The sequence below is a fragment of the Mercurialis annua genome, linkage group LG3 (genome assembly GCF_937616625.2).
Source record: "Mercurialis annua linkage group LG3, ddMerAnnu1.2, whole genome shotgun sequence".
Lineage (NCBI taxonomy): Eukaryota > Viridiplantae > Streptophyta > Magnoliopsida > Malpighiales > Euphorbiaceae > Mercurialis > Mercurialis annua.
This window is the reverse complement of record NC_065572.1, coordinates 76094864-76108316: the sequence shown is the minus strand read 5'-3', so window position 1 is coordinate 76108316 and position 13453 is coordinate 76094864. Positions and strand designations below refer to the sequence as shown.

General features: G+C 35.0%; 2 protein-coding genes, 1 long non-coding RNA gene and 1 pseudogene across 3 annotated transcripts; all 4 read left to right on the top strand.

The window, feature by feature from the left end:
* Positions 1–288: 288 nt before the first annotated feature.
* Positions 289–1507, top strand: LOC130015304 (uncharacterized). The gene is made up of 2 exons (XM_056105116.1): positions 289–1105; positions 1215–1507. Exons 1-2 carry the CDS (start codon positions 289–291, stop codon positions 1505–1507), a joined length of 1110 nt encoding a protein of 369 aa, XP_055961091.1.
* Positions 1508–1927: 420 nt separating this feature from the next.
* Positions 1928–2801, top strand: LOC130014733 (uncharacterized). Its single transcript, XR_008790503.1, has 3 exons — positions 1928–2161; positions 2391–2535; positions 2720–2801. It is a non-coding gene; the product is annotated as an uncharacterized LOC130014733 (long non-coding RNA).
* Positions 2802–3151: 350 nt separating this feature from the next.
* Positions 3152–6622, top strand: LOC126671267 (G-protein coupled receptor 1-like; annotated as a pseudogene).
* LOC126673714 (uncharacterized) lies at positions 6126–11725 on the top strand. Its single transcript, XM_056105115.1, has 8 exons — positions 6126–6385; positions 7043–7725; positions 10141–10265; positions 10346–10414; positions 10591–10766; positions 10865–10931; positions 11013–11053; positions 11371–11725. Exons 1-7 carry the CDS (start codon positions 6126–6128, stop codon positions 11049–11051), a joined length of 1419 nt encoding a protein of 472 aa, XP_055961090.1. The 3' UTR covers positions 11052–11053; positions 11371–11725.
* The last annotated feature ends 1728 nt before the right edge of the window (positions 11726–13453 follow it).

Genomic DNA, 13453 nt, shown 5'->3' with positions numbered 1-13453 from the left:
TTAAACTTTTTGAATTTCATAACTATAAATTTATTATGTGTTTAAAAAATAGTTAATTAAATTATATAAATAAAAACTAAAATAAATTTAAATATAGTTGTACACATAGATGAAATATAGGAAGGCATTTGGCGAAATTGTGTAAAAACTCTTTTGGAGTTCAAGATTATAATATATATAGAAGATAGATATATGATGTGTTGGAGAGCTTTCCTTGGATATTTACCCACTGAAAGCAATTTACAGAAAAAAGGGTTTTATTTAGCCTGTAGATGCAGTTTGTGTAATATGGCTAAAGAGGATATTGAACATTTCTTTGTTTCATGTCCGTTTGCTCAAAATCTCTGGTCAACAATTTCTTCTATCTTTGGCAGAAAAATAAACAGTTATGGTTCTCTGCAAACGTTGATTATGGATGCGTCTAAAGAAAAATTTAGTCCCCAAATCTATTCAGTTTGGAATGTGGCAGTGGTGACAACCGTGTGGTTAATTTGGAAGCATCGAAATTTGATTATTTTTGAAGATCACCAACCTAATATTCATGGAGTGATTCGAAAAATCTTTTGCGCTCTAAAGGATTGTGGCTTTTTAAAACTTCGTCATTGTAATAACTCTCTATCAGACATGACTATTTTGTCTCGCCTTCATATTAGGAGAGTTCCTAAAAAATCCATTAGAGTTGTTTCAGTTTATTGGCGTCCGCCTCCGACGGGGTGGATTAAGGTGAATACTGACGGTTCTGCATTGGGTACTCCGGGTCCTGCAGGAGGTGGTGGTATTTTCAGAAATGCAAGAGGATATTGTCAAGGTTGCTTTTCTATTAATATGGGTGTTTCGTTTGCTTTTTTAGCAGAGATTGAGGCTGCTATATTTGCTGTTCTAAAAGCAGCGGACATGGGTTTTCAATTTGTTTGGCTAGAATGTGATTCCATTTATGTTGTGAATCTTTTTAAGAGAAAGGACATGCAAATTCCCTGGAAGTTAAGAGTGAAGTGGATTGCTTGTTTAAAGTACATTAATAGCATTAATTTTGTGGTTTCTCATATTTTCAGAGAAGGCAATGGAGTGGCGGATATTCTGGCTCATCATGGTGTTTCCATTCAAGGTTCAATTTGGTGGAATCAATCCCCGAATTTTTGCAATCAAACTTTGTATGAAGATTTTTCTGGAAAAGAAAGGTTTCGAATTATTTAACTTCTCCATTCGTTGGATAGGAAGTGGTCTCGACAGATTTAGAGTTGGGTTTGGTCTCAAGGAGAGTCTAGAGCTTAGCAACCCGTCTCGTAGACCTGCCTCATTACTCGTCGAGTTGTTCTATACTGATCTGCTGACTTTGGTGATTTCTGTTCATGATGTTGTGCAGCTGGTGGTGCATATTGCTGCTTCTAGTGATGTTTATTGCTTTTGGTGGCGTTGTTCTTCCTTAATAGGCGGGTCCCCTACATTATTATGGAAATTGCATGGATATTTGCTAGTTCATGCAAATTCACGTTCTTTACTCAGTTGATTCCTGGTGCTTTTCTCATATGCGCCGTCCTAATTTAGCTTTAATCATTGATTTAGTTTCATTTAGTTAGTAGCTTCTTTGAAGAAGTTGGTGTTTTAATTAGTTTGTTTTCTTCTTTTGTACCCGGATTTGGTTTTTTTTCTTCTTCTATTTAATATAGGTAGCAAGGAAAATGATGTATTTGCTAAGAGAGTGTCAACCTAGTTGAGATGTTCGGGTGCGATTCCTGATTTCTTGACTACAATTTTAGATAAAAAAAAATATAGATATAGATTATAGCTGGGATGACATAAAATTATTAAACAATTTAAAATTAAAGGGGTAAAAAGAGTCAAAATGCTCATTTTAAGGTTGTTTTCGTTCATAACACTTGTTTTAATGGTGTTTTGTCAAAAACTACAAATTTGACATTTAGTTGATTTTGTGTCAAATTTTAGAGGCAGAATGTACTTGGATGGAAACAAAATTATGCAATAGACAGAAAAGAAACATTTCGGAATAGCGACGCCTGTGAGATTCGAACTCGCGCGGGGAAGCAGTCGGCCAAACCGACATCGTCTGGTTGCTCCTCTTTTTGATATAATTTTTTTTTCCTCTTAAGACTGAAAAATTAGTTTTGCACAGTTCCGGCGTTTGTATATATAGCATACGGAGGTCAGTGAACGGTGGTGTATCGTTTTTGGGATCGAGCTTGATTGTTGTGTGTTATCTTCTCTTCAAAAAGCTCCGCAAGTTCCCCTTCAACCTCTCTCTGAATATTCTTATTACTCCATCCTTTCCTTTTGACTAGTCACTAACCCCAATTAACCAACTTTGATAATTGCAGCTACTTGCACCTTCTTAAAGCTATCTTTCATTTCACCCACCGTTTTTGTTTGTGCAGGGAATGCTTTGCAGTTTCTTCAGCATTGTCATCTTGCAGGGACCCTTCCAAAGGATTCTTGTGTATTGCTCGGGGCTACTCCACCCATTTCTTCTGTGTTGCTTCTTTTCTCTGGACTACTACTATTATCCTATTCCTACTGTTGGTAATAGCTCCTTAAATTCTACGCCATGCCCACTATATCAACTTATAGCTCCATAAGGGGACGGGGACCACTTATTTATATTTTTCTTGTTACCTCCTCAAGTCTTTCTCTGTAGCTGCCTTACATGTTCATATTTACTTCCAAATTATGGAACTGGAACTTAAATTTTGGCTACTTCCTGCAGGAACCTCATTGCTTGTGACTGTAATACGCTCCATTGGGCAATGCGCATGGACATTTAGGTCAACAGGGAGAACAAGAAAGGCAAGTTCCATCTAGTTTCCCCACTGATAGTGAGGCACATTTTCTATGCTCTAGTTGGAATTGTTTTTGTACACCTGTTTTAGGAAATAGTTAAGCTGCAATATTCATTCTTTTCTAAAGCGTAGAATATAGTGCAATGCCCTTAATTTTGCGTATGGAGTGTTTTTTTCCTGAAATGGAGAGAAAAAATTATTAGATTTTGATAAATATTGGTGGCAATGCTTGAATTCTATATCACATGTAATATGCTCATAGTCTCACCAGTGACCGAATTTACATAGGAGCAGCATTTGTTTTATAATTTTAGTCTCTGATGTAATGGCCATCCTTATGTACTTCTATCTACTTATGCAGGCCATTCACTTCATAACATTTTGGATTGGGATTCCCTCAAGTTCATTTTCAACTTGAGGGGGTCATTTAAATCTACACCGTTCATTATAAAATGAACGGCGTAGATTAATTTAATTAAAATTGTATCTTTTTTATCTACATCTGAACATGACCCCCTCAAGTTGAAAATGAACTTGAGGGAATCCCAATCCTAACATTTTACCCTCCACTCTGAGGTGCAATACTTTACAACGGGTTTACATACTTTCAAGTCATACGCATGCTAAGTAATGCAACTCATGTATGTATTGAACTTCAATCACTTCATCTGTTTTTGCTGTTAGATTGAGTGCATGTTGGATGCAAGGCCAGACATGAAGATACGTTCTTTGCAAAGGTTTAATGGATTATTTATCTTTACATTTATGAAAAGGGGTATCTGGAATAGCACCGATGGACATCCTTTAAACTGTAATTCATTATATGGCGATCATTCACGTGATTTTTGCACCATTCTTGTTGTCTCATGTGCTCGATTTCCTTTTCTTTAATCCTCATTAGGGTCAATATATCAGTAGACCATCAAGCGTTTTGAAAGACTCTGGCCTCCTATTCTATTTGTCTATTTTGGCTTCCTATGCTATTGTCGAAATATTATTTTCTATTTCAGGATTTCATATTTACAACTGTTACATCTTTCTACTGCATTTTGCAGTTCTTATGTATTTTAACTGATTGGTGAAGGTAAAAAAGGTTATTACTATTTTTTTATTGCATTGATTTCTTTACTTGTATAGGGTTTGAATCAATGGGGATACTATCTACTCATCCTAATAGGATCATGAGATTTTGGCTCAATCAACTGCATTCATGATGTCATTGCGCCTGGCCATCAAATCCTTTGGCTCACAGTTCTTGATGTTGGAACAGCTTCTCTCATGGTACTTCCTAAAACCTTAATTGCCCTTTTATTTCTAAAATTTTCCCTAGCATGTCCTGCAGTTATTGTGGTTACATTGGTTGACAACTTGACTGCATCGTTGGATTTCTTTACTTGACTAGTAATACTAGGTACCCAAAAAAAATTCTTCAATTTTTTTACCATAGTGGAAATAAGCATTATGATGCATTTGTTTCAGCATGCGGCAGATGAAACATATCCTAATAAATTACTTCCATGAAAAAGGTGTATCCCCTGCAATGAAAATGTTGCCGTGCTTTTTAACCATAAAATGATATGTGGTATTTGTCATTTTTCCTTTTGTGGCATTAGGTACAAAAAAAATCAGAAAATATGATCAGTTTGGTGCCATTGGAGTATTAATCTAGGGGGAAAAGATTATTGTCTTAGTTTATATGAAAATATGATCATGGATGTTATTATCCTGATATTTATGAAGTTAGAAGCTTAAGCAAATGGAAGGCATTTATTAGTTTGCATGCCTGATGTCTCCCATGACAGACTGATTTATTACTTATAATTAAGGGAATGTATTCTAATTAGCTTTTTTAATGCTTCAGGGTCTTTTCAAATCCATAACATATGGTTTTAACATGTATGTATGGCGGATGATACATGAAAGATTAGATCTGTAAGTCACAGAAACCTGATCTTCTTTCTTTCTTAATGCACTTGATTATTTGAAGTCATTAGCAGGGACCTTGCAAACATCTGCTTAGTTTTGTGCATGGAAACAGTGATTGTAGTATAACTTGATCATCTGATCTTCTTATTGAGAGCCTTAGCTCGAATTTTATAATTTTACACTAACTACTTATGTAGACAGTGCAAAAAATATGTTGCATTTTAATTGGAGCTATTATTTATTCTTATAGTACTTTTTGATTATGTAGGAGAGTTTTAAGCGCCACGTTATGATGCCAGTGGTTTTAGTTTTTCTTTTCTTTTCTTTTCTTTTAAATTTTAATTTCTATTATTTGTAGGTCAAATCATGTGGTGCCTGGGCTAAACACCCAAAAAAAAGATCAATATTTTTCATGCAAGCATGACATGAAGAAGCGTAGGATATGTCAAACTACATGTGATGTTTGCATCCCCTACTTATTCATACACCATATAAAAGGGAGAAAAGAAGAGGAAAAAAAATGTTGTTCTTTTATGGTAATGGATTTGGGATATGTCTATGCTAAATAGTGTTTACTCTTGTTCATGTCATGCTTGCATCCCGTACTTATTCATACACCATATAAGAGGGAGAAAAGAAGAGGAAAAAAATGATGTTCTTCTATGGTAATGGATTTGGGAAATGTATATGCTAAATAGTGTTTGCATTTGTCTGACAGGTTGTGGCCCGAGAGGGTTAGAAGATGGTTCCGTAATGGTTTAAGATTGAGAAATGAAGGGCATGAGAGTGAATTAGTATCATTGAAAGTTCAAGATCAGCATTAAATGATGTGACGCTGAGCATACTTGAATCAAAATATAGGCTGCTAAGCAATGCTCAAATGAGTAGTTTGATTGAATGTTTGGAGATGATCAAATGGAAAAAGAAGAGGGAGAAAGCTTTCGAGTCTGATTGTTCAAAAATTGGTGTAACCTGCAAGACAAGGCAGCGGGATAGGCTAGAAATTTAAGAGAGTTTGATGAGCAGACTAGTAGAGTTGGGATCTGAAGAAGGCAACCGGAGAGGTGGATGTGATATGCATATAACGCTTGATTTGAGATAGTGGAAGATAATCTAGATTTTGAAACTCATATGATCTTCCACTATCTCAATTCTCAAATGAGTATATGTGCTGAGAATCTAGATTTTGTTTAGTGAGCAAAAATGTTTTCATTTTATTGGAACGGAGGATAGTATTACAGCATTTAACAGTTATTTTTGGGACAATATACTTGCAATGAATAAAACAATGGATGTTGCAAAGAATAAAACAATGGAAACAAGTGAACACCGATGGAGCGGGTATTGCTAAGGCTGGAGGCTTGATCAGGAATGATTTAGGAAGCTGGGTTGGTAGCTAGCTTCGCTATGACCGTCGGTGTTGATTCTGTTTTAAGAGCTGAATTCAAAAGAGCGTACCAGGGTCTTCTCTTGGCGTGGAATATGGGATACCGTAGAGTGACCCTTGAGGTTGACAACAAAACGGTGGTGGACAAGATCAACAGCTCAGAGATTGCAGCTCAGTATACGAACCTTCTGTTCGCTATTCGATCTCTTATTCGTAGAGAATGGGATGTTCAGGTTCCGTGTTTAGAGAGGCAAACTTTGTTGCAGACCACCTTGCTTCCGTAGGCAATAGTGATGTGATTGGTATTTCAGTTCATGAGTCCACTCGGAGCAGTCTTGTGCCGTGGATTTTGCATGACATGCGAGTTACATATAGCAGAAGTATTATTGCTTAAAGTTGTTTAGGCTTGTGCCTCTTTCGTTATATCAAAAAAAAAAAAAAACAATGGATGTCCATAACAACAATATTCTTAATCTTATTTAAGTTTGAATGCATAGCCTGAAATGAATATTGTTAATTTGCTTAATCTTTAATCAAGTTGTACTAATTATCAAAAGATGCATAGCCTGAAAATGATACCTCACATGATTATTTTAACTGATTTTGATTTTTTATCAATTTTATTCTTCATTAGTTTCAACAATTTCTATTTTATTTTATTAATGATTATTTAATTAATAAAGAAAGAAATGGTAGATTTATTTTTTTAAAATTTATTCTTAACCTCAAGAAATTAATTGGTGTTTTTAAATTGTATAATTAATAGCTTTCAAAATATCTAAATGACTAGATTAAGAATATACAGCAATTAGAAGTAGATAAAAAACAATTATTCCAACTACTACTATTTTTCATGTTAATTCCAACGCATCATATTATTTTCCTAAATGGAACGACAGCGTTTAGCATGAACTTTTCCATTTTTGTTAAAAATTAGGTTAAGTAGCGGTAGAAAGAAGCAGCAAACAGAAGCAGAATTCCAATTTTTGAATCGAGAGAAAATGGATCCGGATCAGGATCCTGATATTACATCGTGGATTATTGAATTCTGTGCACGCCAAAAGATGTCCAGGCGTTTGCTGAATAAAATTGTAAAAAACCTAAGAGTTCCTATTTCAAAGTGCAGTTATCGTAGTAGGGAGACTCTTTTTCTCCGATTTATTGAAGATGAAATTGCAGATGGGTCAGTGTCCGAGGAAATTCTCGATTTACTGCACATGATTGAAGAATTGCACAATGAAAAGTCTGTCCAAATTAGAGATTCAATGAAATCGGCTTATCGAGCCATAGCTGCCGTTTGTACTGTGAAGTGGCTTGGGGGTAATAGCAATGAAGCGGTGAAGAAAATGTGGAAAGAAAGAGTTGATAAATTAGGTCAACTAAAGAGTGAGTTGCTCACCGGTGAACTGATACAGGAAATAGAGTCGGTTTATGATTCAAATGCACTGAGTGGGGAGACAGAGTCTTTGAGGCTGGTTGAAGCCTATCTGACCGACGCATTTGGTCTACTGGGCACTCCTTTTCTTGAGTTAGCATCTATGCAGATTGCTAATGCAGATGTTTGTTTAAGGAGTGCATTAGGGCTTCCTTTTCTTGAGACGACGGACCTTTCTGCAACAGGTAGTTTCTTTTAATATATTATTTTTGCTATGCTTTGAAATTGTATTATAAAATCCATTTCTTAGTACCATGTTACTGTGGATGTGTTTTGATTCTTGTTTTATTAGTATTTTGTTGTTGTTATGCTTAGAAATTCATTTTTTAAGGTTATGTATTGGGAATGTGCATTAAATTTGTTTCATTAGTATTGTTTTTGTTATGCTTTGAAATCCACTTTTTAGGGCCATGTTATTGGGAATGTGCATTGATTCTTATTTTGTTTTTTTTTTTGAGAGAAAGAATTGCATTCTATTAATGACTTTCAAAGGTTACAATTTCGTTTACCGGAAAGGGAACGTTTCCGTTAAATGAGCAACTCCTACCGAAAAAAAATACCCCATGGGCAACAAGATTACAAGATCTGCGAGCATATTGAAAACGCACATCTTGATTACCTTTAATCGCAAAACAATCCTCAATGATAATTTGTGTATAATCAGCAGCTACACTTTGCTGTTGGAGTCTGTTGGCTACTGTCAGAGCATCAAGCTCACAAATAACCTTCTCAAATGGGAGAGATACCATCATTTCCATGCCGAAAGCTACAGCTCTCGCTTCAGCCACTTCAGCGCTTTGAATACCATTCAGAATCGAGACACCACAACAGAGGACTGAACCCGAAGAGTCTCTGCAAACAGCACTAAGAACTGCCATCTTCTTCTCCGTAGAGATTGCAGCATCTGTATTAATTTTCAGAACTGAAATGGGAGGAGGAACCCAAGTCTGATCTGAGATAGTTCCCCTGGCCTGTTGAATTCCTGGCTGGCTGCAGGTGGCCTTTAGCATAGAGGGGATGCACCTGAAAAGAAAAGGAGGAGGCAACCGATCATTGTTAAAACGACATTGTTCCGATCATTCCATATCATCCACGAAGACATGATAAAAAAACTGCAGCTCCTCTCGTTTCAGCGTACTAAACATAAGAGCCAACCATTCCTGCATAGTTGAACACTCAAATCTATCCACTCTCAGGTTCAATGGAGAAGACAACCAAAGACCCCTAACTTCATCACAGTCCTTCAAACAATGGAGCAGTGTTTCTTCTTTCATGCAGCCTCTCGGGCATAAGGGCGAGACCACCACTTTTCTCTTAGTCAGATTCACATTACAAGCCAGAGAATTATGGCAAATCCGCCACAGAAAGTGCTTAACCTTCGGAGGCATTGGGCACTGCCAGATTTTTCCCCACATCTCAGTCCTAGACATCTCCTCTGATGGGCCAGCTCTATCTTTTAGAAGCAAATTGATAGCCGTATAGTACCCCGATTTAACCGAAAAGATGCCATTCTTATTTTGAGACCAGAAAAGTTTATCTGGAGGCAGCCTACGACTGATTGGAATTTGCAGAATATTGCCTGCATCTTGTTCAGAGAAGACCTGATTAATTCTGCCTGTATCCCAACAACCATTATCTTCATCAATGAAGAAACTAACCGGGTAGTTTTCCGGGAGGTTTAAAGTGCCAATTGGTTTCATATAGTGCGAAGTTGAAATCCATTTATCTGTTTTTGCCATAACAGACCTGCCATGCCCCAAGCCAAACCAGCAGATAGAACCTTTTTTCCTTCAAGAATACTTTGCCAAACGAAACTAGACTTGCGGTGGGTACTGACTGAAAGGAAACTCATCGAGGGATAGTATTTAGCTTGGAAAACTTTGCTACACAGCGAATGCGGATCCTGGAACAGTCGCCATGCTTGTTTAGCAAGCATCGCCATGTTAAACGCCCGAAGATTTCTGAAGCCAAGACCTCCACACTTTTTTGACTTACAGATAGTATCCTAACTAACCCACAGAATTTTCCATTTTTCATTTGACCCATTCCACCAAAATCTAGAGATGGAGCTTTGTAAGTCATTACAGAAGGAGACCGGCAATGCAAAGCAGCTCATTATGTATGTCGGGATTGATTGGGCCACTGATTTAAGAAGCATTTCTTAGGGCCATGTTACTGTGAATATGTTTTGATTCTTGTTTTATTAGTATTTTGTTGTTGTTATGCTTTGAAATCCATTTTTTAAGGCTATGTATTGGGAATGTGCATTAAATTTGTTTCATTAGTATTGTTTTTGTTATGCTTTGAAATCCATTTTTGAGAGCCATGTTATTGGGAATGTCCATTGATTCTTATTTTATTACTATTTTGTTGTTAAGCTTTGAAATTGTATTCTGAACTCCATTTTTTGGGGCCATGTTATTGTGAATGTGTGTTCATTCGTGTTTTACAAAATGTTCAAAGTCTATTGAGATGACCATAATACAAGCAAATAGAGAAGTAATTAACAATATTTGATGTAAATGAGGGTGTAATAAATCTTATATTTGTGTTTATGTGCATAGAATAACTTGGTTATTAATTTCTTCCTTTTTATGTAGAAGAACCGGCTGAGACTATGGAGTCTGAAATCACTTCGCCTGAAGTCACCAGACTTAGAGTGAGAAAAGCACTTAATTTCAGCTGCCAAGAGCTGAAATTATTGTTTGGTGATCCTTGTTTTGAGGTGTGGGTTTGTTGTGTTTTGATTAAGTATATATGTTCATGATACATTTTGTTTTGATGCGTTTTATATTTCATTACTAGGCATTGAATAAGAAGACTTCAATCAATACCCTCTCAACTACTGGCACTCAGGATTTTGATTCTTTTGAGGTATGAGTTGCTCTTTTTGATTTAGCTGAAATCTATTTATGTTATATTTTGTTTATATATGTTTTTTTATATTTCATAATAAGACTTGTATTTATTATGGAAAATGAAACTCTCAAGTCAAGTTAGACTTCAATTGAATTTGTTTGTTAACATTTCTTTTTTTTTCTTTGGCTTAGTGCGATAATTCAGTGGATGACCCAACAACTCAAGTTCATTTTGATAGTTTAAGTATAGATGAAGCGCCTGTATCTAGTTGTTCTAATTCTAGACCCACTGAATTATTGAAAAAGAGAAGGCCGGTCAAGAGGTGGACTTTGGAAGAAGAAGATGCATTAAGAGGGGGCGTGGAAGAGTATGCTACTGTATTTATGATGTTATTAATATTTTTTAGTTTTAAAACTGTAGGATTTATGACTTATTGAAGCTTTTTCTTTCACCTTTTAATGACAGGTTTGGAAAGGGAAACTGGAAGCTCATCTTGCGGTTCAAGCAAGATATTTTTGGGAACAGAACTGAGGTAAAATGTTGAAATCCGTACAACAATTTTGTCTGATTTTAAGTTTTTATAAATGCTATAATTTTTTTATGGCACTTGTAGGTTGATTTAAAAGATAAATGGAGAAACATGACTCGATGAAGGTATATCTAATTTTTTTATTTTGTTTAACAAGCATTATGATACATATGTTTCAGTATGCGGCTGATGACACATATCCTAATAAATTAATTCCAAAAAGAATTATTTGTTGCATGACAATGTTGACATGCTTTTTGACCATAAAATGATTAGTGATATTTGTCATTTTTCCTTTAGGGGCATTAGGTACAAAAAAATTCAGAAAATACGATCAGTTTGGCGTAACTAGATATTAATATACTAGGGGAAAAAGATTATTGTCTTGGTGTATATGAAAATATGATCATGGATGTTATTATCTTGGTATATACGAGGTTAGAAGCTCAAGCAACTGGAGGGCACTTATCAGTTAGCATGCCTGATGTCTCCAATGGCAGACTGATTTATGACTTAAATAAGGACATGTTTCTAGTTAGCTTTTCTTTAATGCTTCAGGTCTTTTCATCTCCATAGCATATGGTTTTAGCGTTCAAGTACGGCGGGTTGTACATGAAAGATTAGATCTGAATGTCACTGAAACCTGATTTTCTTTCCTTCTTGATACACTTGATTATTTGAATTCATTAGCAGGGACCTTGCAAATATTTGCCTAATTCTGTGCATAGAAACTGTGATTGTAGTATAACTTGATCGTCTGATCCACTTATCGTGAACTTAAGCTGGAATTTCATAAATTTTACACTTTAACTGCATATATTGACAATGCCGAAAATATGTTGCATTTTTTGTTGGAGTTATTATTCATTCTTTTATGGAGGAGATCCACATTATGACTGATGTGGGTGATGGTATTTGTTTTTTATTTGTTGTTCAAATCATGTGGTGCCTGGTCTAAAACAAACAAACAAAAATATTTAATACTTTTTGTGCAAGCATGCATAGAAAAGCATAGGATATGTCAAAGGCAAAACCCATCATTGGCTCTTTGTTCTATCAATTTTTATTTCACTACGTGCATGTATCTCATTTGGTTAGTAAGTAGTCCCTCTATCATTATTTTTGTCCGCTTGGGGGCTCAATCTAAGGTATGTTATGCTTATGCCTTAAGCCAGTGTCAACTGAGCGTTGCTTACTCATTGGTTGCCATCAACGACGCCTAATTAGATATATTTGTGACAGCCTGGCAACATATACTATCAAACTATGTTGTTTTCCATAAAAAAAAAACGAAGTTCAAAATCCCTAGACACAATTAAAATTGCCAAATCTCTTTAAACATGACCTAATTTTCAAATATACAATTCTATTGTTAATTTCTTTTTCAAATTGAATGTTATTCTGGTAATTTCTGGCAACGCTAATCTCTCTAAAGTTGACATGATTTTTGATGGTGTATGAACAACAGAGACATCTGAGTTTTATTGTTGTGGAAGACTCATATTTACAAAATGGTTGGATTTTTTTTTCCTTTTGTGTTTATAATTCATTCAGTGAGTTATGGCTTGGAGGTTTTTGGGTTTTTTGGGCTGCTCTGTATTCAAGTATAGGGTTACTTTTAAATATTCTCGTTTTTATTTTATTTTGATTGGTGTTTGATATGCTTTTGTGTTTCCATAGCTTGGGGCAAGAGCTGTTACAGAGATTGTAATCGGCCTTCAAACTTCACCAGAAAATTCCGGATTTCCACCTAGCTGCAGAGTGTTTGTTTATCTATCAATCAATCTATAATCTATAACTATCTTATATGTGGGAGGGGGGGGGGGGGGGGGGGGCAGGCAAAATTACGTTAATAGGCTTCATTAAGGGTATAATTTATAATTGAAAAGATAAAACTAATAAAAAGTTACAATTTAAATAATATTATATAATAGAAGCTAAATACAAATTAACGATACTAATGAAACTATATTTGGATTAGGATTGCTTTTTTTCTTTTATGTAGAAGCAAATATAAATCAGAAGTATAAGAATTTGACTTATATAGAAGAAGTGGAGATTAGCTCAAATAGTTATACTATTCCTTTAAATATAAAGCAACAATTTTATTGTTTAGCGCATATATTTATCAATAATGCTTTTGCTGGAGTCAAAAGTTATCTATTTTGTTTGAGAAGACAAAGTATTGATACATATAAATGCTCCCCCGAAAGCTTGCTAAGGTTAGATTGATTTATTTCAAACAAAATATTTTTATATATGAATGGTTCAACTAAGGTAAAATTGCTTTTACAAGTGTCCATGGACAATTTATGGTGAGATAAAATTTCATTATACATGATTGATAGTAATTAAAAATATGAATTTTTTTTCTCGACTATAATTTTTTTTATCTTAATTTTTCAATTTTCTTTTCAGATATTAGCATCTTTAGGTTGGTAATTATTTAATAATTTATCTTCATATTAATAACCAAGTAATAACAATTGATCACTTTTATACTTAATTATGACATAAATCTAATC

Bases quoted from the DNA above. Each gene is read 5' to 3' on its own strand.
- LOC130015304 (XM_056105116.1), top strand. From the start codon at position 289: ATGGCTAAAGAGGATATTGAACATTTCTTTGTTTCATGTCCGTTTGCT. The intron at 1,106-1,214 runs GTTCAATTTGGT...TTCGTTGGATAG, and splicing joins TCATGGTGTTTCCATTCAAG to GAAGTGGTCTCGACAGATTT.
- LOC126673714 (XM_056105115.1), top strand. From the start codon at position 6,126: ATGACCGTCGGTGTTGATTCTGTTTTAAGAGCTGAATTCAAAAGAGCG. The intron at 10,266-10,345 runs GTGTGGGTTTGT...TTTCATTACTAG, and splicing joins TTGGTGATCCTTGTTTTGAG to GCATTGAATAAGAAGACTTC. The intron at 10,767-10,864 runs GTATGCTACTGT...TTTTAATGACAG, and splicing joins TTAAGAGGGGGCGTGGAAGA to GTTTGGAAAGGGAAACTGGA.